We start from the raw sequence: 25,071 nt of genomic DNA, 5'->3' as shown, positions 1-25,071 counted from the left end.
ATTTATGAATATATCGTTTGTTACTAGATCACTGTCATTAGATGATTATATCTAATACAGTTTCTATCTAATCTCTCACGGAGGTTGCAATGAAGGTTTATACTTTAACTTTGATAAAATCATATCAAACTTTGTTACAATTTTGTTCTCATTACTTAGTTTTTTGTTTTATTTTTTGTTATTTCAACAACCAACCAGCTGGATTTATAAAAGGTTCTGTTTCAAAACAATTTTTAAATAAATAACTCCAGTTGTTATAAATCAGTTATGCCCTTCTGATCGGGATTGCAATAAAGAAATTCGGTGTGTAAGAGACAGAGAAACTGGTGCGCAAATTTGTGAAAAATGTATATGTATTCCATATTTTTGGAAGCTTTACGAAGAACGAAACAATTCGCAGGCTATAAGGATGACTGGAAAGAGACTGCGTTGTAATAGAGTGAATGCCCGGCTTATATGCTATTCTGATTGCATCAATCATCAGCGACAATCGTATTTCTCTTTTTTCTCTGATTCTAAGCAATGAAATCACGTCGAAAGTAGTACGCTGTTTTCGTACAATGATGCGCTATATAGCGCACTACTTCCGACATCATGGATTAGCACTAAACAAGACACAAAAACGATTGTCACTGGTTTACAGATTTCATCTGTAACGATAATATTGTCAATAAAAGAATCGTCAACATATCGGAGTCACTTCACACTTCTTTCTATTTACTTCAATGCAAATGAGTACTTAATGCCATAAAATTAAATTGACACGCTTTAATTTCTTCCACCAATTTCATAACTTTTTTGATATTTTATTCAGTTTCTTCATTTTAACAATATGGCAATTTTTTTCAGTCATTCATTTCATCAAAATTATTAAATTGAAACAATTTAATTTATACTATTATTTTACAACTTGTGTAACATGGTTAATATTTTATTTTATTTATTTTATTCTGCATTTTGTTTTGTTCTTTTTATTCATTAAATTTATTTTGTTTATTTTATTCATACTATTTATTTTATAGATTTTATTTTCATTCATGTAACTCACTTTATTTTTTTCATTCATTTTATGTGTTTATTTGTTTTATACAAGTTATCAAATCATGTGCCGGAGATTCTTTTTAAAAAACAAACCTCTTGCTACTATGGTCGAATCAAGAATGAATTTATTTCTAACAAAATTATTACAGAGGCCTGAGCTAATCGAACCTACATTAATGATGACGCTGCGCTGGTGCTGCTCGTCGGGTGCTGCTGCGTCGGCAATTAATGTGTCTTCGATTCCGGGCTCCGACTGGTGTCATGCGCACCTGTTTGCGCGTGGCGAAATATTTTTGGAGCTTCTGGCCAAGTCTGGTGATAACTGCTCCTTCCCTAGGTGTTGAGCCTCCTGGGTCAACGTTAAATTGCTGGTACTGCTAAATTCGTAGAAGCCTGTCGATAGTATTGAATATTTTTTGTTACTATGTGATTTTCCACAGATAATCGTTTTGCTTGGTCTATGTGAACAATTGTGCCTTGGTTCCTAGATTTGATCAGAATGTAAATTATGATTATAAATATGGCTATTGACGAAAATGAGAAGCCTCCTATGAGAGATCAGCTGTGTAATGCTGTGTCTGATTGAAGATGTGCTAGCTGTTTCAGATGCCGGTGCTGTAATCAGAGTGTAGATGTCGAGTTTGTGTTCGATGTTTTCTTCTGTCACTATCACACTTGATGAAGGGATGAAAATTCTGTGTTCTATCGTTTTGATGATGTTGTTAACGTAAGTATATTGTCCCACTGCTATTGAACAGTTTTGATATATTATCATGAATGAACCGGTTAGGTTCCGGTCCGAAATCCCAAACGTGGTACGAAGCGTAGTGTTAACGTTATTGAGAAGTGCTGTCGTGCGACTCATCTCTGTGATCGGTGGATAGCTGGATATATGTTCAAATGTACATTTTCCTTCCATTCCTGCCACTATTCGGGAAATACACCTGTCTTCTGAAACATCTTCTAAATCTGATCGGTTACATAGGCTCTAATTGCCAAATCGTTCACATTTGAGTTTCTATAATAATAGTTCATTCGGTCCTCTAAGGTAACTATTTCCTTTCAGATGAATGCGTTGTGATTTTTTGATGATAGCTTCAATTTTTAATTTCTCGTAGACTGTTTGAAAAAATGTTGGAATATTTATTACGTAGAGCAGTATCTCGTTGTTTGTGCCGATGGTCACCTTTGCGAAGTTCAGTGCTTCTTCCTGGAGTTCGTAATATACGCCTTGATTGCTTAAAGATTCATCTATTAGATTGATGTCCTCTGTGCTTAACAACTTATAATTAACTATCCCTAGCTTTGCGAATATATTGCTGAAATTTCCTTGTTTATAATGTCTATATTCAGAATTATGTTTAACGTTTGAATTCCTTCCTTGGTTAAGGTAGAGCGGTTTTACTTCTAAATTAATCAATCTATTGACTGTATCCGTTATGTTTTCTAAACTGTTGTAAACCTGATTATTTATTGATATTTGTTTGTTACTGTTATGCCATTAATTCCTTCAGTGATCATCTTCAGGTCATCAGCGTCTGGTGAGCCGGACATCCATTTCCAGGCTCGTCCTAGTGCGTCCAATCGTTTTTGTCTCGTTCGTGGTTTGAGGTGTTTTACGTTGTTTGTGAGGTCGTCTATCTTTTGTTTCAGTAGTGTAATCAGGTCAGGGAAACTCGAGTTTATTCTCGAAAACTGTGCTTCTATTTGAAATATTGTATTTCCTATGGCTGTAATGTTGATAGTATGCACAAATTTTTGATATCCTTCTAGGATCCTTGCTTCTCCTGTTTTGACTATAGCTACTGGGTCTTTGTTTACATTATGAATTTCGATATTTTGGCTGAGTGCTAGTGGTAGCCTGTAATTATTTGATATTTATTTGATATTTATATTTTTTACATTGGATTTGTGTAATTTTGAGTTGCGTTCGTTCCTAAATGTTACATAATTGTTTCGTTGAACATAAATTTTTTTGAATTTTGCTTTGTGTTTAGCTCTAATAATTTTATCTTTTACAAATACTTCTTTGCCTATCTGGAACTGAGGTGCGTATGGTCGGTCTTTGTTAAATGTCGATAATTGTTTTTGTTGGGTTTTTGTAAGGTTTGCCAAGACTTCGTAGTATTGTTTCTGTCTGATTTGTTCCAGTTTGTCAGGGTCAATTCGTTGGTCTGGGTTTCTTGTTTTCCCAAAGACGATTTCTTTGGGTGTCAAGGACGTTGATGAGTGGATACTGTTATTGTATTTTTCCACGACTATTTGAACAAGGTTTCGAACAGCCGTATCAGGGGTAATCTGTTTTTGGATACGGTATAGTTCTAGAACGGTTGAGTGAAAGCGTTCTACCGCTCCGTTGACTTCCGATTTATGGTTAGGAGTTAGGTGGTATACTCGGATATTCAAATCAATCCTCCAACTGCGGATGTTGGGTGATTGAAGCCCTCTTTCATTGTCGACTACAATTGACTCAGGAATTACTTGTGACGTAAGTGTTGTCCACATTCCTTTTTCTATGTGACTCGTATTTCTGGATCGTATCGGGACCATACGTCCATATTTACTGAATTTGTCGATGCTAGAGAGAAAGTAATGGTCTTGAATTTGGAAAATATCTATATGAAGAATTTCGAAAGGATATCTGGGAGGCGGGGTCTCTTGAAGTGGAATTATCAACGGATGTCGTATTTCGATTCATTACAGACGTCACATACTTGGATATATTTTCGTATATTTTGCGTGAGCCTTGGGAAATAAAACTCTCGCAAAATTTGTTCTTTGTTTTCATTAATGCCGAAACCAAACGAATTTTAAGTATGCCGGCTCGACTAAAAAACTGTTTATAAACCTCTTGAAGTTGTCCTAAAATCTCTTCGGAGGTGTATAAACCGTTTAATTTTGTTGGATCGAAAAATTCTTTCAGTAGGGATGCCAAAATTTGGTCAGTTAGACTTGTTCTTTTTATTACTGTGCGACGTATTCCGGGAAAGGAATGTGTGACGATTGTTTCAGGATGATCGCTAACTATTTCTATTAAAATCTGATTTAGAAAGGCATTGAGAGGAGCTTCGGTAGATAGGATATAATTGGAGTCGTCATCTTCTGCCGAATGTTGAGTTGGTGTTAATGAGTTAATTTGAATGCTTCTACCGGGTATATACACGATCTCATAATCGTGTTCCTCTAAGTAGGACTTCCAATTTTTTAATTTGGCATTGACATTTCTAGGTGACAATGAAATTGTAAGTGGTTGATGATCAGTGACTATCTTGAATGTCTGACCATAAACGTAATTTCTGAATACTTTGAGAGCCCAATAAATTGCGAGCATTTCCTTTTCTGTCGCTGAATAATTTTCTTCAGCTCTGTTTAGAGTTCTTGACGCAAAGTGAATTGGTTTGTCTTTACCGATTTCACCCTGACTTAGCACAGCATCAACAGCGAAGTTTGACGCATCTGTGTTTATTATAAATGATTTGGAAAAGTCTAAGGTAGATTAACACGTCATTGCTGGTGAGAATCATTTTCATATTTTCAAAACATTTCCTTTCTTCTTGGTTAAAAGCAATTTGCTTTTTTGTATCAGGATTCCTCTCCTCTCTTAAAAGATTTGTTAAGGGTTTAGCGATTTTTGCGAAATCTTTTACGAATCTTCTATAATATCCGAGAAGTCCTAAAATCCTCTCAGTTGTTTCAGATCTTTGGGTTCTGGAAATTTCCGAATCGCTTCAATCTTTTTCTCATTATGTTTGATTCCTTCGTCTGATATTATGTAGCCTCAAAATTCTGTCGAAGTGTTTATAAATTCTGATTTGTCCAGTTGGATTTTGAGGTTTGCTTTATGTAACGTATCTAAAACAATTCTTAAATTGTCGTTGTGTTCCTGTAGGTGCTTTCCAAATGCAACCACGTCATCAATATAGATATAGCAACCTTTACCGATGTGCTCGCGCAGCACGTCGTTCATCGCCCTTTGGAAGATTTCAGGGGCATTTTTGAGGCCAAATGGCATACGAAGAAATTCGTATTTACCATAATTCACCGAAAAGGCTGTTTTCTCCACATCTTTCGGGTTCATTTTGATTTGATGGAAACCCGAGGCAAGATCTAAGGTCAGGAATCAGAATATATTGGCTTAAATGGCACGTTCCCCGTATGTAGTCGAATCTAAGGTGGAAAAGTATTGGTTTCCTTCTAATTGATCGAGCACATTTGATATTTCAGGCATGGGATATTTATCCGATACCGTTTTCTGATTTACTTTTCTGTAATCAATTACGAGTCTAAACTTCTTTTCTCCGGATGCGTCCGTTTTCTTTGGGACTATCCAAAAGGGAGAATTCCAAGGTGATCTTGATGGTCTAATAATGCCTGATTCTATTAATTTACTCATTTGTTTGTCTACTTCGTCCTTATAAGCCATAGGGTAGGGGTATGTTTTTTTTATAAATTGGCATATCGTCAGTGGTGCGGATGTCACACTTGACCTTTGTTGCACATTAAAGGGTGCTATTTGGGTTATGGAAGATTTTTTTGGACTCTTCTAGGATGGGTATGAGCTCTGATTTCTCTTTTGCAGTCAGGTGATCGAGCCTAACCTTTTCTATTATGGTTGTTGAAATTATTTTCCTTGGTGCCGGCGTAGGCTTATACAAATGAATAGGAATATTTAATGTTCTGTTCTTACCGAAAACTTGCAGGAGTTTTTGGTTCGAAATAAAATCAAAGTGTTTGTTGAAAATTATTCCTGTACCTACTATTCCATAAAAAAAAAGTGTGGAAATCGAAAATTGAGAATTCGTAAGAAGTTTCTATTATAGCTGAAAGGATGGCAAGGTGTATAGCTTCTGAAATAACACCGTTTCCGGTGACTTTCCTTTTACGGGTTGTTGAGGAATTTTAATGATTTTTTTATCTGAATTATAAGCCCATTTTTTTGAAATTATGTTTATGTTGGCTCCACAGTCTATCAGTAATTTGATTTCACCTTGGCTAGTAGGAATTTTTATATATGAAAGCGGAGAAATACGCTTCACTCCATCCAGTTTGTCACCCACTTTTCCTCTAAAATATTAGTCTCATTTTTCTCTGAGTCTTCTTCGATAGCTTCAGCACTTTCCAGCGGTTCCTCGTATTCCTCATCATTAAAAAATACTTTACTTAATTACATCTGCTCCTCATACCATTTTTCGTACTCTGGATCGGGATCTGGATTTTCTTCAATAGTATGAGACATGCGTTTGGCGCGAGGGTCGTTCGCTCTCATCGAGTCGCTCGCTTCTCTGCGCTGTGCAATAGGCCGATTACCATAGTTCACTTCATGGGTACGGAAGTTACCCGCATCCATCGGTTCAGGACGAGGTTGTGATTGCACAAAAGTCCTGTTTGGAGCGAATACGTTTGGCTGTGCTCTGGGTATGAAATGTTGCTGATTAAAATGTCTTGGCGGAGTAATTGGTTGCATTTTTGGAGGCATATTTTTCATTAACAATTGTCGTGGGGGAACTGGTGGTTTACCATGGCTAGATCCTGGTAATTGGATTGATTGCCTAGGCGCTGCCGATGGGATAGGCTGCCAAGAGGGCATATTTACTGGAGCGTTTCGCGCGTCCAGGTTTAGGTAGTCTACACAGTAGCTATGGGCTTGAGCCAAGCTCTGTGGTCGGAATTTTTTGCAAAATCTAGAGAGGGGGTCACCCAATCCTCTGATGAAGGTGTCTAGAGCAATTTGATTATACAACCTCATCAAAATCGCTTCGTGACCACGCCATTGATCATCCATTGAAATGGCCGAGCTAATTAGTGTGACTAATTCTCGCACTCTACTGTAGTAGCTTTCTAAACTCTCTAATCGTTGTCTAACCAACGATTTTAGTTGGTTATCGAGGGTCATCAAATCCCTCTTATCGGCATAATACAATTTTAGCACTTCTTTAATATTGTGCCATTGCGTAGGCGTGTTGCTGGTAATTAAAGCATCATTAGCCTCACCTTTAATTTTTCTTCTGACTGTTTTAATCAGAAGATGATATTGAAAACTATCTTGTAGATCGCTGAAAAGTTTTAGGACATCTTCAACGTCTAGTAGCCATTGGCTCAAATCTCGAGGATTGCCGTTAAAGTCAGGCCAATCTCTTACGATTTGAGGAATTTTTCCTCTGTCTTCGAAGCTAATGTTTCGATCGATGACAAAGCGAGATTGGGTAGGAATAGGATTTGGTGCAGGCACAGGTGCCGGAATGGGATTTGGTTCGGGGTCCATGTTAAGATTTTCTAATAATTCAATTAGTTGATCTATGGTGGGGGGATAATCACTTCACTTTTCACTTTCACTGAGTTTTACACTGTTTCGGTTTAGGTTAGTGTCGCGCCTGGCTGTGATATTTTAGTGGGTTGCTTACGGATGGTCCGGGCTCGCCACTGTGTTATTAGTAAACGAGATCGCGTTTAAATGTAATTTTAGTGTTGGATTTCTATCAATCAAATTTGCTTACGGAGGGTCCGGGCTTGCCGCTGTGTTGTTAGTAAGGTTTAATTTTTTTTCGCACTAGCTGCTTGACGGTGCGGTGTTACACTTAATCTATTTCTTTCGTTTTCACTTTATACTTAGGGGTGGGCGTAGGGTAGTTGGTAAATCGATTGCCTTGTACGCAGCGCACCTGGGTTCGAGTCCCGACCCCGCACATAGGGTTAGAAATTTTTCATAAGAGAATTTTCTAACCCGAAGAGGCGAATGACCTTAAAGTTAAAACCTCTATAATCGAAAAAAAAACTTTATACTTACAAAAAATAAATGATGTACATGAGTACAGCAGGACAACGCCTACGTCCTATAGTCCTATTATTTCCGGGGGTGAACGGCTCTGGTTAGTGCACCTGGTCACGCTCCGGGGCTGCAAATCGTCGAGTTGATCAGCGATGGCTCTAAGTCTGAGCCTCCGAATTCCACTTGTTGCGGGTAGCTACAGATAGCTTTATACTATTACTAACCAAGTCCCGTTTTTCGGGCGCCAGTTATCAACTCATGTGCCGGAGGTTCTTTTTAAAAAACAAACCTCTTGCTACTATGGTCGAATCAAGAATGAATTTATTTCTAACAAAATTATTACAGAGGCCTGAACTAATCGAACCTACATTAACCCTCTAGTGCCCAAATTTTTTTTGGCTTGAAAAAACTTTTGGAGGTGGGCTTCGTGATGAGAAAAACGAAAATAATCTTAAAAATTCTTGAAAGTAATGGATTTTTCATTAAAGCCTTAAAATAAGTAGGCCGCCTAGAGGCGGTGTTGGGCACCTGGGTGAATAAAAACCGAAACTTGTTTTTCCTGGTTACTTCAACATAAGCGAATACAGATGGTTGCTTTTATTTTGGACTCCATCTGAACGCAAAATACCTAAACCGTAAGTGCTAGTGCTTTGGTTGTTTAATTATTGGCTTCTAATTTATCGTAGGGGAGTCCAGGGTCTGCTGGCGATGGTTACACTTATGATGTTTTATGTTTTTAATTTAAGAAGATCGTGTAAAAGTGAATGCGTTGCATAAAAGAGTGGACTGTTAGTTGCATTACAGAATTTTAAACATGTGACGCGGGAATCTCGCCAATTTACTACTATACGCACAATGATGCCACCTGGCCTTTTTTGATGATAAAGTATGAATCGCGTGAGATGCTTTTTGAATAGAATTGCAAATCAATCGATACTTGTTATTATTTTTCAGCCTTAATGCTCCTGCATTTTAATTTCGGCGCACACTTTGTATTCAAAATCTAAATTTTCGAAATTCTTCAGGTGAAATTCCGAAGTAAGCAAACAAAAAAACAAATTTTGCTTGTGGTTACATATACGGCCAAGGAAAGTTGTTTTCGCGCGCTATCGAAAAATCTAGTCATTCGTGGAATAGATTTGAACTCGCCCTAAATAACAAAAATGCTGAAATTTAAAAACTTTACCTAGGGTAATGAGCCTATGTTCGACCTAACCATGTAAAACCGTTGGTTAGAGCGGCGTTAGCCATCTTTGTTCAACGTATTGGTTCAAATGGCGATTTTTGATATCATAATGGTTCATAAGAAGAAAGCAAAGATATTGGTGCCAATTCATACGCATTGCATCAATTGTATTCCGAGTAATTAATAAAATGGTGAAACACTCTCCCTAATACGACTAAAGTATGCTCTTCACTCTAATACGCTCGAAAACTCAATATCACTTACAAAGTGTACGAAACAGAATTTAATGAAACATAAACACATTGGAGAATGGATTAAACAGTACTCGAAGTGCAGAACTAGAGACAGCACCATATGCCTAATACAAAAGGAGAAAAAAATATTCCGCCAGCTAGCCCCAGACTCCCCTAAATATTATTAAATGATACGAATATCCATATTCTAACAGCAACATTCACCCAAAGTTTTTAAAACATACTTCTTTTCAGCTAAAATTGCACATAATGCTAATTTCGGTACGATAAGTAATCACTAAAGACTGAAAAAAAAAATCGCTCGGGTGCCCAACACCGCCTCTAGGCGGGCAAAGTATTTTACCAAAAAACCTAAACTTCCAAATTATTCCACTAAACCTACTCACATCTACAGTGAAATGTAACAGGCTACTCAAAAATATTTTTTTAGTTTTTGAAATTACCAAAAATAGTTAAAAAAAATTTAAAGAAGATTACCACCAAACACACAATAATTTTTTCCACGTTTTCCTCGAGTTTTCAACTTTGAGTTTCAATTGCCTTTGACAGAAAGCTACGAATATTCAAATAATGTGTGTGTATGAAAGGTGTGAGCGTTGGGAAGAAATGCTAGTGCGGATGACAACATACAATCATGTTTTAGTAGTTTTATTTAGATTTTTATAGAGACCGCCTAGAGGCGGTGTTGGGAACTAGAGGGTTAATGATGACGCTGCGCTGGTGCTGCTCGTCGGGTGCTGCTGCGACGGCAATTAATGTGTCTTCGATTCCGGGCTCCGACTGGTGTCACGCGCACCTGTTTGCCCGTGGCGAAATATTTATGAAGCTCCTGGCCAAGTCCGGTGATAACTTACATTTTATCCATTTCATTTATTTTTTTGTTCTATTCATTTAATTTGATTCATCTATTTTATTAATTTTACTGATTTTATTATTTTTTCCAGCTCATTCATTTTGTCTAGTTTCTTCATTTTATTTATGTTATTAATTCTATGCAGTCATTCATTTCTAATTTTTTAGATTGAAACAAATTTTATTGAAGTTTAATTATTTTATATGTTTTAATTTTGCGCTTGGTGAGCTAAACCAATTTGATTTATTTATTTGATTAATTGGATTTATACCAATCATTCAGCTTACTTTATCCCTGATTTATTGAAGGTTTTGTTCGTGCAGGACTCGAAACTGTATCCATTCTGCCTCTTGTTGGGTGCCTACTTGGCATGAGTTACGCAAACTAAATGAATGATCCAACAGTAATATGTGTAACAAATTTCTCATAGCACTGCAGTGCACTGCTAAGTGGATTAAATCGGTTTTTAAAAATAATCATGCTAAAAACTTCAAATGTCAATATTATGGTAAAACAATGTTTTGTTGCTCACGATATTTGGCAATCAAAAAAGGATTTTCTCATACGAAGTGAACACGGAATTTTTTTAATGCTTTCAAAAACTATTTTCAAACAAGTATTCACAGGTTTACTCGCCTGCCTGTCATCTTTTTAACTAACAAGGACCTTTTTGCATTTTTGACTCAATACTATGCCAATTATCTATATGCATTGACACATACTATTATTCAGTTACATCGAATGGTCCACTCATGAACCAAAAGAAGGTGAATACAAATGGGACGGTATTGCAAATATCGAACAGTTTATTCGCATAGCAGAAGAGGAGGACCTGTTCGTTATACTACGACCTGGACCGTACATTTGCGCGGAGCGAGACATGGGCGGATTCCCATACTGGCTGTTGACCAAGCATCCCAATGTAAAACTTCGAACATATGATTCGGGTAACAAGTAGAACAATTCATTAATACATTATAAGACGTTGTGGATTAAACCTTGCAGATTACTTAAAAGAGGTTGAAACATGGTATGGCGCATTGATGCCCCGCATTGAAACTCACTTGTTTGGAAAAGGAGGACCTGTAATAATGGTGTCAATTGAGAATGAATACGGGTCTTTTTCTGCATGCGATAGTAAATATTTATTATTCCTGAAGAACTTAACAGGTATTCAAATACTCGTGCATATTATATTATATTACACACACACACACACACACATATATATATATATATATATATATATATATATATATATATATATATATATATATATATATATATATATATATATATATATATATATATATATATATATATATATATATATATATATATATATATATATATATATATATATATATATATATATATATATATATATATATATATATATATATATATATATATATATATATATATATATATATATATATATATATATATATATATATATATCAGAATTCTTTAATATCTGGTAGAATCGTTCCTTACCGAAAAAAATTAGACAAGTATTTTTTTATTTCGTCATTAAGGTGTCCTTTTTAATGATTCAATATGCCGTTACTAAGAATACTCATTAGTTCTGTCGCTAAAATTTTCGTTCCAGTGCAGTTTCCGCAACTGCAGCCAACATTGTTCACTCGAATTTTCAAAAATTATTTTTGGAAACAAATCATGACAGGAGTTAACACCACTTGGAAGTGAATTACTGCTTTGTAATGTTTTAAAAATGAGTATAATGTTTTGATGATATCAAGATACGCATACGGTATGCGTAAACCTTTTCCCTGCCAAAATGTAGTGTTTTGGACGGTTACTAACAAACATGAAGAACCCCAATTCAATATCAGGATAAGTATTTCCGAAGATAGAATAGGCTTCTTGTTAGTTACACTAAACTACTCTTCACTGTATGTAAATTTTACCTTCTTCATTGTTAGATATTAAATAATCCCTTTTGCCTACACAGACGCGGCTTACATCGTCACTATTATAAAAATTATAAATACTTAAAATTTTATACACTATTATAAAAAGTACATGTTATCGTTTCCTATTGCAGTAGAGCTTAATATCTTTTCCGGCATCACCATTATGTCTTTCTCCTGCTGCAATTCTTTTGCTTTGTTGGCCATATATTGGGTAACATTGAACTCTTGCATAATTCTATATGTAGTCCAACTTTTGGGATTTATGGTTAAAATTTTTGGATGTGTAAAGCCTGCATGGGTATCATGGAAAATGCCCGTTTTACAAAAGCTTTACACTCTGCGAACACTGCCATACTTCGGAGGCGACTAATGTCAATCTACCAACGGTCGCGTTTGAACATCCTGCGTCTAGATTCTGGGTGTAGCAAAAATATCGCCGGAGGTAACAGAAACGGACATTCTGGCAGTTGCCGAAAGCTGTCTGCTGTCTGACGACATAGTCGTGAAAAAAATTAAAAGCGAGGGACCGACATATATCTACGATGACATTTGTGTCTTTCAAGGTAGGTGTTAAACCAGAACTGCGGGATAAATCAATGCTTCCTTCCACATGGCCACAAGGTGTAGAATTTCGCGAGTTTACTGACTATGGTGTAGGAGCCACAAGTCAGCATTTTTGAAAACCGACAGGGCCGAGTGTAATGCAACCGCGTAACGATGTTTGAAACGCACTGCTATGCTGAGCCAGTTGAACCACACGCTTCGTTTATTGCTGAACATACCGCTAGACCTATTTATAATGCTGATAATGATTCTCCGCTACCACTTCCTGTTCTCAATACTCAACCAGTAACCCAGTTTCCTTCCAATTGCCCAACTGTTTACTATCAGAATGTCAGAGGTATAGAAACCAAATCATCATTATGTCATCTCATCATCACCGTCATCAAATGCGGGGTGGGATGCGAGGAGGCGCGGAGGGTATGTGTTGGAAAGTAGGCAGGGCAGTGATAAAATCCACCGCCAAAACAGAATGCGGTCTCTAATAGAAAATTGACCCGGAGAAGTGACGACCAGCAGCAGCGAGTCATACACCCAATGTGACCGCGCGTTTCCGTAGTTGAAAAGTTTATGTGTCGATCCGTAGGATCTTGTTGACCGTTCAGAACAACCACACGATCGCTTGGTTCTGTTCGGTTGCTCGAGCGGGATAAGTGTGGCTACCGGTTTTTGTGTATTAACGACGTCCGACGCGAGTGCAGAAAACGGTCAGTGATTGGCAAGCCAAAAACACCATTGTGGACGCATTTACCCAAGTACCGGTAGGGTAGGGTCCACTCGACCGAAAAACGTTAAAAATCCCGCTCGATTGATAGTGAGACACTCGTGTGTGAAAAGTGCGCGCAATACCACTCTCCGGGTCCAAAAGTGAAACACATGCCTCCGATACAAATAGGCCGAGTTGCTGCAGCATCCGGATTCCCTCGTCACCATCGCTCGACGCAAACTGCGTTTTTGTGTCTACATAACCATCGGAGCCCGCCCCACATCCAGTCTGCTCAGTCTGCTGCATGTCGACCACCGTCATCACGGCCGCAACGTTGTACCAAGAAGAAGGTTTAGGAGAAAATAAAGCGTATGTACAAAAAAAAAGTGATAAATGAATAATTTTCTTCCAATTAGTAGTAATAAAACTAGTGTATGGTCTATATATACAAGTTGTGTCGTCCATTTTGTTTATAGTGTAATCCTTTTTGGTACTTGTTTCCGCCGAAAATTAATCACGATTCGCTCAGTGACCATAGTGTGGGAAGAAAAGTCCGCCCAGTGTGAATTTCTCCAGGAGACAATAGTGAAACGACCCTAATAGCTGGTGAGTACAGTGTGGCCCCACCACCACAATAAGAACGTTACGAAACCAATACGTAACAATTGGCGCCCAACGCAAAATAAAAGAAAAAGTGATTTGTTTCCAAGACCAGAAGCAAATCCCTTTTTCGTTGTGTCTCCCGGAGAAATTCAATTCACATTGTTCACTTCATTAATCGCGAAGTCATTGGGTCGATATCCAAACTTGAAGTTGATCCTGAAACTTAATTATGATTAGTGGAATTGCGAGTTGTTGCGAGTGATGAAAAATTGTATATCTGGCACGCCGTCGTTTGCTAGCGCTTGAGTAGAAAAATTGATCGTTTGTTTTGAACATATATCATACATAGGTAGCATTGATCGGATTGAATTTGACATTTACTAATACCATTACATTTGTTTCTTGTCGGGTTTTTGTTTACTTTTCTAGCAGGTGTTAAAACTATTTGTGGTTTGTGATAAATTTGTTATTTTTTGCCTTTTTATACAATGGCAATGGCACAGCTCACATTCGATCAAGCTAGTGAGCTGATCCAAGGTTGGTATTTTGATATGAGTGTGGAGTTTTTAGCCGACGATGAACTGAATCATGAACTGACATCCCGTTCTGTCAGTTTGTCTATCGGTCTCAATCGCTCACGAAAACGCAAGTGGCTGCGAGACCAGTTGAAGGTGGAAAGGGATGATCCGTCGGGAAAATGCCCACGAAGAGTAGTGGGTGATCCTACTGTGGAAGTCGAGGTTTGTACGCATAAGTTTACCGAGTTAAAATCGTGTTTGGAACAGGAGGATGATGAGGAAAAGAAGGTTTGTTCCACTAGAATGGTACACGTCGGTATGCGTTTAGTGACTGTGTTGAGGGACTCGCGGGGGTCGCAAAACTTGCACAGTCAATTGCAAAATACGGTGGTTGAATTAGCGGAGGTTCTTGAACATTTCTTTCGGGGTTCTGCTTCGTCTTTGCAGAGTGATCAGCAAGAGGGAAATAATATTTTAGCTCTGTTTGATGCAGACAAAGCAGATGAAAATCCTAGACCGAGAGTTTCCGTTCTTAGTCAGGATGACCTTGATTGGATCCATTCGTTGCAAGCGATAATTACGGATCTAGAAGCCGATTTAGCTCGACGAAGAGAAGTAAAAGATGCTGTAACTCAAACTCTTCCCGATCATGCTCAATTTACTTCATATTCACAACACCCCGATACAAATTTCAGAACATTTCAAAACTATAATTTTCCGCCAACAAAGCCTTCCAATTCATTCGATACTTCATCTAGTTACCATAATTTTCAAAATATCCCAGATCGTACATTGTAACGAGTACGTTAATTGTAAATAATTAAATGTATATAGATTTGTAAATATTAGTACGTATGTGTAAATTGTTATTTGTTCTAAATTGTTTATTATGCATGGTATCCATATTATCAATTTAAACCATGGAGAAATGTTCGCAAAATCGAGTTGCTACGGTAGCGCGAGAGAGGCTTCTTTAAAATAGACTTGCTATAATCCACTTGAGTTACCACCGTTCTTCGCACGCGCCAATTTGTAGTTTGCTTTGCCTAGCGTCGCTACCGATGGGAGTGTAATTTGGCTACCGAAAGAGGCTATCGACCTTATCAAGAGTTCACGAACCCTTGCATCCTTCGGTGAAGAGTCTGTTTCACTCTGATGGCTGGCAAGCGACGGACTGGCATTCTTGAAGCCACCCGTAGAAATGAGATGCTGTTATGCAGCTGGGGAAACTCGGGACGGTTAATGCGAATTCGAGAATGTCGCTATTGTCCACTTCGTGGAAAATACGTCAGATCCGCTAACGAAGACCTTCAAACCGCGGTTAATCTGAGGATTTTCAAAGCCCAATAAACCACTTTGAACTAATCAGTGGAAGAGGCAAGAGTGGTTCGTCATTTGTTCGCGCCGTGATGTGTTCAGCGTGGTAATTAAATTCGGCCTTAAAAATTTCACCCAGTTCAATAATCAGTTTCCCTTCCCTAACAGAATAGCAATTGATAGTGCAACCCAAGTAGCTTGGCGATTCTTGTGTGCGCGCCGAAGAAGATTTTAAGGTAAACCCGTAGTTTTGGTTACCAAAAAAAATGTGCTTGTGCTTATTTGTTCCCGTGCAATGGCAATCTATTTCACAGGTTCGTGGCAGCCGTCGAACGTCCAAAGCATCACATCTCCTCGTTGGTAACCACTCTTGACCCCACAGTTCGTCTCAAGGTTGGTCCCGGTGGTACACGTGGCCGGAAGAAGGCAACATCCGTCAAACCGCGCCTTGGCAGGACCATTCGACTACCGAAACGCAGTACCAGCACACCCAGTACATTTTCCGGTGACGACCGGGAGATTTGGCGGCACTACCCAGCCAGCAGTCCACGAATCGGCGGTGAAGACTATCGTCGTACATTAGGCGCGATCAGGAGTGATCGCACGTAGTAGCAGCAGCAGTAGAAGAAATCGCCGTCTCCCGCCCAACATCAACACGTAAACCCTAGGTCGTGAGTAAAATGAAATTTATGTTTGTGATGTCCATGCGCATGGGGTCACCATAGACGGCCGTACCCTACCGTCAAATTCTGCCATGCGTGGCTCGACCATATAGATTGCCGTTCAATTATCACAGCATCGAACAAGCACACCCCGAGAGCACGCACAATAGATAGTAGAGCGTCGCTCTAGAGATAGGAGAGGGAACACGAGCAAATGGGAAGGGAAAACTGCCTAGCTAGGTCGAAATGAATCTCAGAATGCGGAAAGCGAATAATTGTAAATAAATGTATTGATGTAGCGAAAATGTGCTGTTTGCGATATAGCAGAAAATGTATCCCGTAGGATAAATGTACTGATTGTCGTCTTGGTGAAGTTTTTCAGTTCTAGTCAAATCGTGTCGTGTTAGTTTTTTTTTTTTTTTTTGGTTGTTTGTCTTTTACTGGGGAGGCTGGCCCCGACACCAACCGGAACCACTCTCTAGTCGAACTCTGGTTGATTGAATTGGCAGTTTGGACTTTGCCAGTAATGATAACAACCCGCGAGTGTAATCTTCGTTTCGGAATAAATTCGCATTAGCCGTTTCGGATTATCTTCAGCTCGCATAGCACGCGGATCATCGACGCGGACGGACTGTGTCTCCAGCTAGCTTGCTTCCTTCCTAAAGAGAGGAAAACCAGAACCTTCTCCCGAGGGGTCTCACTAGGCCGGGCAGCTCTATAACAGGTGGGTGGTCTCTCAACTAAGAGTGGCGCATAAACCACCCACTTACCTACCTCGGAAGCTCGTTAGGCTGGCCAGTTGCATTTGGCGCCCAACGTGGGGCCAGTTGCATTTGGCGCCCAACAAAACCAGGCATTTTACGTTTTTTTTTGTGGGTCAAACGTCGGTTCGACTTTACAGTCATCCAACGCAATTTGGCAGTCTTTATGTAAATATTTTTCCGTTCTACTAAGGGACATTTCTCAATAAAATTTCGAAATAAATTCTATATACATTTATATTTATTCTTTATCTATACATGGTGATATATTATTCGCTGATTTCGCTCATTTATTTATTGTTTATTTATTTATTGCATGTTCATTAATATCGTTAAGAAATCGTTCTAATTATAATATATTGTTATTTATTCATACTCGTCTAACACGTGCTATATCGGTTACATCATTTGCTATAACGTCTATACAATACAATCGATTAAAAAAAAAAATTAAAAAAAATGAATCGACTCTTCCCACATGCCGAAGATTTGAACCAAGAGGAGGTCGATTATGAGTTGATGATTCGGGAGCAACCAGAAGATGCATTCTTACAAGATCTTCAAGCGAAACAGAGGCATTTGCGAAGTTTGTTCAGGGCAGATCAGGCCGAAGGTCGAAATTATCGGTCGACGATTAACATTATGCATGAAGTTGCGCATATTGAGGGACGAATTTCAATGTTAGAAACAGCTTTATCAAGAAAGGTGGAACAAAAACTGGAATCGAGAGTTCTTCATTATTGGTACAGGGTAAAAAGGTGTTTGGCTAACAACGACGAAGAAAAAAAGATTCGTCGGGACCTGACTCGGCGAATCGAGAAGGTCATGCAAGATTTTCAATTTGGGCCACCGCTGTCTCCGTTTAAGAACAAGATAAATAGCATTATCCAAGAAGCTGAAGGGACAGGGGGTACGCAAGATCAGAGGTTTCCCATTCCGGCTCCCACGCCATTAGATTTTAATCAGGCGCCTTCCGTCAATCCTCCACCAGACACAGGGAAAGGAGCCGTGCCTAAACGGCCAACGGAGCCACTTCTAGAAAAAGGCCACAATCATTGGGTAGACGATGTTCAAGAAATCGCCAACGCAATCCGTAACGCAGTTCATGACTCCACGAAGTACAGCCCGTACTTTGTCGTTTTTGGTCGGAACAAGATTTCGGACGGAAGGGAGTACGGTTACGTAAGGGACAACTATCAGCCAAGCGCGGATGACGAAAATTCTGTTTCCGATAGACGGAAGAAATTGTTCGAGGAAGTGCGTACCAAAAACACGCTAAAACGTACAACCTTCGATCAAATGCTAAATGTGCTTCTTATATAGTGGGGGAGAAGGTGCTGAAGCAAACCTTTAACCTTTCTGACAAGGGGAAAGGGTTTTGCAAAAAGCTAGCGCCCAAGTACGAACCGGCTGTTGTGCGGAAGGTACTTGGCTCCAATACCTATGAATTGGAAGATCTTGCGGGAAAAAGATTTGGGGTCTACTTCGCTAACCGGCTGAAAAAGTTGCACTCTTCTCATCTAAACAATTAAGTGAACAAAGTCGAGCTATGTACCTCCGCAAGGAGTAACTACACTATACGATGAGTAAGAAAACACCCTTCAGGTTAAAAGCAGCTTACGGCCAATCTTGATGAACTCGTTCAAGGAAGTCCTCGGACGGACTTGCTACTGAGATACCAAGATTGTGCCTAAACAAATAGAAAATCCTCTCAGCTATGAATAAGCTTCTGCGAAGTGACAAAGAATGGATGATTCATGAAAACACCAAAAATGGGTAAACAAAACCGACATAGCAAACCGGTTTAGAACCGCGAAACATAATCCATCAGCGATGGTCAATTGTAAATAATAAATTTGTAAATAGTTAATTGCCTAGTTTCTAAACTCTTATACTAGTATTAGTCTTTATTCTAAGTTAGTAATTAATTCTAAACTCTCACAGTTTTTCCAACGATGGTCGAAACCCTTCTAGCATCCTTCCTTCCTTCTGAGGGAATGTTTGTTGGTGACGTCATCGATGTACATTTGTATATAGCAGCATGAAATTTCGCTTAGGGTTTTGGTTGTTTCAATTGTGTTCGTCTTCCTGTACATATAAAAATTTCATTTAGTTTTTCATTCAAAAATACTTACTTTATTCCTCTTTTTATTTTGAGCGCGTATCACGCAGCAGATTATTCGGGTGGGCGACAGATCAAAATCTTTTTCTCGCATTTCTATGAACCTATCCTTCCTTAGTAATCCTGCATCCTTTCAATCCAATTCCGTTCGATCCTAAACCGTGCCACTCTCGTCCCATCCAGTAGAAAAACTCCTTCCGTCCTTCATTAATTTTTGTCCCGTTAAATTTTGCATTTCATAGCCTTTCCATTTGTATCCTATTAGTTTCAATATAACTCCAGTTCCATATCTATACGAACCTTCTCTTTTGAGATTTTTTTCGCAAAATTATTAGTAATCCATTTAAATGTGTCCTTTCCTATTTCCGATCCGTTGAATGAATTCCTTTTCTCCCGTTTTCTCCGTTTATATCCTTTACGTTAATTCATCGATTGTTGATCCTCCACTTTTCGATTTTTATCATCCTGAACAGTTCCATGATCATCCACATTTAATCCCCGTCCTATATGCAGATATCCTACTCGATCCTCCATTTTCCCAGGCGAGCTGGTACCGTTCCCCCGACAGCCGATGGTTCGTCTACCTGGAATAAAAAAAGCCAACACACAACTTTACACCTGATAGGGAACGATTAAAAAATTGCACTCTCCTCCAGCGAAGTCCACCTGTAAAATCCCCGTTACTTTCCCGCGAATCAAACTAGCTGACGACCGATTTTTTTTTCTCAATTTCCCGATAAGGGAAATACGAACACGTCGCGCACGCGATTCTACCACAATTTTTTTCATTTCCCTTTTGTTTCATTTTGACGTTTCGGTTGAAGGTGCTGTGGAAATCGTATGTATGATAGACTGGTTGAGCTCGCGTGTCGGAATTCAGCGCGTAGTTGGATTCTGATGCGCGTAGTGTGCAAGGGGCGAGTGAGTGATTTTGTTACTATAGTGTTTATTTTTTCTTGGAGAATTTTGTTGTCGGAGTAAGTCTGGCGTTTAAAAATTCTCTTAAGAAGCAAATTTCGTTCCAAGCGTGCAATAAGCTAAAATCGCAGAGATTTATTTCTGTGGCAGTGAATTGCAAACTTGGACAGTATATATTTTGGAGGGAAAGTTGTGTCCTGTGATCTCGCAATATGGTGGGGTAAGGACAGCAATCTGAACCTACTAGTTATGGTTTTCACTTAGGTGAATTATTTCGTGAACATTGTTTTCGTTAATCGGTTCGTCCTGGTGTAGACGACAATGTTCCAGTTTATTTTCGTGCACTTGTTCAAAGTTTGTCGACAACTTTGAATTTAAGCCATTTTAATGTTGTATGTTTTGAATATGGAATAAGTGGGATGAATGAGTGAGGAGTATGAATGGATTTCACAGTCACCAACGATTGTCGGTCAGAACATTCTTCGCGTCTCTGTTTTTCTTGATTGGTTATTGAAGGCGTTACAGTATAGTTTTGTTAGGCATTGAGTTATATTCTGTGAAGCTACAAGTAAACTTTTGCTGGAGACTGGAGACGAAAGTCGATGAGAGTCAGTAGCAGACTTCATCCGTAATAGACGAAGTGCTGTAAACAGAGAACGAGCCAATCCCTATTGGCGATGACCATATATGACCCCGAATGTTGAAAATAGTTTCCGAATATGACTTGTTTGACCTACGAAAATTTGATTGGTTATTGCAATGTCCATTTCAAGGCCAATCAAATTTTCGTACTTTTAGCAGGGAATGATGTAACGAGTACGTTAATTGTAAATAATTAAATGTATATAGATTTGTAAATATTAGTACGTATGTGTAAATTGTTATTTGTTCTAAATTGTTTATTATGCATGGTATCCATATTATCAATTTAAACCATGGAGAAATGTTCGCAAAATCGAGTTGCTACGGTAGCGCGAGAGAGACTTCTTTAAAATAGACTTGCTATAATCCACTTGAATTACCACCGTTCTTCGCACGCGCCAATTTGTAGTTTGCTTTGCCTAGCGTCGCTACCGATGGGAGTGTAATTTGGCTACCGAAAGAGGCTATCGACCTTATCAAGAGTTCACGAACCCTTGCATCCTTCGGTGAAGAGTCTGTTTCACTCTGATGGCTGGCAAGCGACGGGCTGGCACACTTGAAGCCACCCGTAGAAATGAGATGCTGTTATGCAGCTGGGAAAACTCGGGACGGTTAATGCGAATTCGAGAATGTCGCTATTGTCCACTTCGTGGAAAATACGTCAGATCCGCTAACGAAGACCTTCAAACCGCGGTTAATCTGAGGATTTTCAAAGCCCAATAAACACGTTTGAACTAATCAGTGGAAGAGGCAAGAGTGGTTCGTCATTTGTTCGCGCCGTGATGTGTTCAGCGTGGTAATTAAATTCGGCCTTAAAAATTTCACCCAGTTCAATAATCAGTTTCCCTTCCCTAACAGAATAGCAATTGATAGTGCAACCCAAGTAGCTTGGCGATTCTTGTGTGCGCGCCGAAGAAGATTTTAAGGTAAACCCGTAGTTTTGGTTACCAAAAAAAATGTGCTTGTGCTTATTTGTTCCCGTGCAATGGCAATCTATTTCACAGGTTCGTGGCAGCCGTCGAACGTCCAAAGCATCACATCTCCTCGTTGGTAACCACTCTTGACCCCACAGTTCGTCTCAAGGTTGGTCCCGGTGGTACACGTGGCCGGAAGAAGGCAACATCCGTCAAATCGCGCCTTGGCAGGACCATTCGACTACCGAAACGCAGTACCAGCACACCCAGTACATTTTCCGGTGACGACCGGGAGATTTGGCGGCACTACCCAGCCAGCAGTCCACGAATCGGCGGTGAAGACTATCGTCGTACATTAGGCGCGATCAGGAGTGATCGCACGTAGTAGCAGCAGCAGTAGAAGGAATCGCCGTCTCCCGCCCAACATCAACACGTAAACCCTAGGTCGTGAGTAAAATGAAATTTATGTTTGTGATGTCCATGCGCATGGGGTCACCATAGACGGCCGTACCCTACCGTCAAATTCTGCCATGCGTGGCTCGATCATATAGATTGCCGTTCAATTATCACAGCATCGAACAAGCACACCCCGAGAGCACGCACAATAGATAGTAGAGCGTCGCTCTAGAGATAGGAGAGGGAACACGAGCAAATGGGAAGGGAAAACTGCCTAGCTAGGTCGAAATGAATCTCAGAATGCGGAAAGTGAATAATTGTAAATAAATGTATTGATGTAGCGAAAATGTGCTGTTTGCGATATAGCAGAAAATGTATCCCGTAGGATAAATGTACTGATTGTCGTCTTGGTGAAGTTTTTCAGTTCTAGTCAAATCGTGTCGTGTTAGTTTTTTTTTTTTTTTTTGTTGTTTGTCTTTTACTGGGGAGGCTGGCCCCGACACCAACCGGAACCACTCTCTAGTCGAACTCTGGTTCATTGAATTGGCGGTTTGGACTTTGCCAGTGATGATAACAACCCGCGAGTGTAATCTTCGTTTCGGAATAAATTCGCATTAGCCGTTTCGGATTATCTTCAGCTCGCATAGCACGCGGATCATCGACGCGGACGGACTGTGTCTCCAGCTAGCTTGCTTCCTTCCTAAAGAGAGGAAAACCAGAACCTTCTCCCGAGGGGTCTCACTAGGCCGGGCAGCTCTATAACAGGTAGGTGGTCTCTCAACTAAGAGTGGCGCATAAACCACCCACTTACCTACCTCGGAAGCTCGTTAGGCTGGCCAGTTGCATTTGGCGCCCAACGTGGGGCCAGTTGCATTTGGCGCCCAACAAAACCAGGCATTTTACGTTTTTTTTTTGTGGGTCAAACGTCGGTTCGACTTTACAGTCATCCAACGCAATTTGGCAGTCTTTATGTAAATATTTTTCCGTTCTACTAAGGGACATTTCTCAATAAAATTTCGAAATAAATTCTATATACATTTATATTTATTCTTTATCTATACATGGTGATATATTATTCGCTGATTTCGCTCATTTATTTATTGTTTATTTATTTATTGCATGTTCATTAATATCGTTAAGAAATCGTTCTAATTATAATATATTGTTATTTATTCATACTCGTCTAACACGTGCTATATCGGTTACATCATTTGCTATAACGTCTATACAATACAATCGATTAAAAAAAAAAATTAAAAAAAATGAATCGACTCTTCCCACATGCCGAAGATTTGAACCAAGAGGAGGTCGATTATGAGTTGATGATTCGGGAGCAACCAGAAGATGCATTCTTACAAGATCTTCAAGCGAAACAGAGGCATTTGCGAAGTTTGTTCAGGGCAGATCAGGCCGAAGGTCGAAATTATCGGTCGACGATTAACATTATGCATGAAGTTGCGCATATTGAGGGACGAATTTCAATGTTAGAAACAGCTTTATCAAGAAAGGTGGAACCAAAACTGGAATCGAGAGTTCTTCATTATTGGTACAGGGTAAAAAGGTGTTTGGCTAACAACGACGAAGAAAAAAAGATTCGTCGGGACCTGACTCGGCGAATCGAGAAGGTCATGCAAGATTTTCAATTTGGGCCACCGCTGTCTCCGTTTAAGAACAAGATAAATAGCATTATCCAAGAAGCTGAAGGGACAGGGGGTACGCAAGATCAGAGGTTTCCCATTCCGGCTCCCACGCCATTAGATTTTAATCAGGCGCCTTCCGTCAATCCTCCACCAGACACAGGGAAAGGAGCCGTGCCTAAACGGCCAACGGAGCCACTTCTAGAAAAAGGCCACAATCATTGGGTAGACGATGTTCAAGAAATCGCCAACGCAATCCGTAACGCAGTTCATGACTCCACGAAGTACAGCCCGTACTTTGTCGTTTTTGGTCGGAACAAGATTTCGGACGGAAGGGAGTACGGTTACGTAAGGGACAACTATCAGCCAAGCGCGGATGACGAAAATTCTGTTTCCGATAGACGGAAGAAATTGTTCGAGGAAGTGCGTACCAAAAACACGCTAAAACGTACAACCTTCGATCAAATGCTAAATGTGCTTCTTATATAGTGGGGGAGAAGGTGCTGAAGCAAACCTTTAACCTTTCTGACAAGGGGAAAGGGTTTTGCAAAAAGCTAGCGCCCAAGTACGAACCGGCTGTTGTGCGGAAGGTACTTGGCTCCAATACCTATGAATTGGAAGATCTTGCGGGAAAAAGATTTGGGGTCTACTTCGCTAACCGGCTGAAAAAGTTGCACTCTTCTCATCTAAACAATTAAGTGAACAAAGTCGAGCTATGTACCTCCGCAAGGAGTAACTACACTATACGATGAGTAAGAAAACACCCTTCAGGTTAAAAGCAGCTTACGGCCAATCTTGATGAACTCGTTCAAGGAAGTCCTCGGACGGACTTGCTACTGAGATACCAAGATTGTGCCTAAACAAATAGAAAATCCTCTCAGCTATGAATAAGCTTCTGCGAAGTGACAAAGAATGGATGATTCATGAAAACACCAAAAATGGGTAAACAAAACCGACATAGCAAACCGGTTTAGAACCGCGAAACATAATCCATCAGCGATGGTCAATTGTAAATAATAAATTTGTAAATAGTTAATTGCCTAGTTTCTAAACTCTTATACTAGTATTAGTCTTTATTCTAAGTTAGTAATTAATTCTAAACTCTCACAGTTTTTCCAACGATGGTCGAAACCCTTCTAGCATCCTTCCTTCCTTCTGAGGGAATGTTTGTTGGTGACGTCATCGATGTACATTTGTATATAGCAGCATGAAATTTCGCTTAGGGTTTTGGTTGTTTCAATTGTGTTCGTCTTCCTGTACATATAAAAATTTCATTT

General features: G+C 39.4%; 1 protein-coding gene and 2 long non-coding RNA genes across 4 annotated transcripts in view; all 3 read left to right on the top strand.

The window, feature by feature from the left end:
• The window catches only part of LOC131677992 (beta-galactosidase-like), a 327,898-nt gene that overhangs the window by 139,541 nt on the left and 163,286 nt on the right, over positions 1–25,071 (top strand). For both annotated transcript variants that reach the window (XM_058958103.1, XM_058958104.1), the window contains exons 3-4: positions 10,833–11,047; positions 11,106–11,270. In XM_058958103.1, the coding sequence (XP_058814086.1) occupies positions 10,833–11,047; positions 11,106–11,270 (380 nt within the window). The remainder of the gene's footprint in view (positions 1–10,832; positions 11,048–11,105; positions 11,271–25,071) is intronic.
• On the top strand, positions 15,283–16,801 carry LOC131677999 (uncharacterized). Its single transcript, XR_009303522.1, has 3 exons — positions 15,283–15,848; positions 15,911–15,978; positions 16,057–16,801. It is a non-coding gene; the product is annotated as an uncharacterized LOC131677999 (long non-coding RNA).
• On the top strand, positions 21,591–22,596 carry LOC131678000 (uncharacterized). The gene is made up of 3 exons (XR_009303523.1): positions 21,591–21,643; positions 21,706–21,773; positions 21,852–22,596. It is a non-coding gene; the product is annotated as an uncharacterized LOC131678000 (long non-coding RNA).

This window comes from Topomyia yanbarensis, chromosome 1 (genome assembly GCF_030247195.1).
Source record: "Topomyia yanbarensis strain Yona2022 chromosome 1, ASM3024719v1, whole genome shotgun sequence".
In the NCBI taxonomy this organism is placed as follows: Eukaryota; Metazoa; Arthropoda; class Insecta; order Diptera; family Culicidae; genus Topomyia; species Topomyia yanbarensis.
This window is presented reverse-complemented; position numbering and strand designations above follow the sequence as displayed.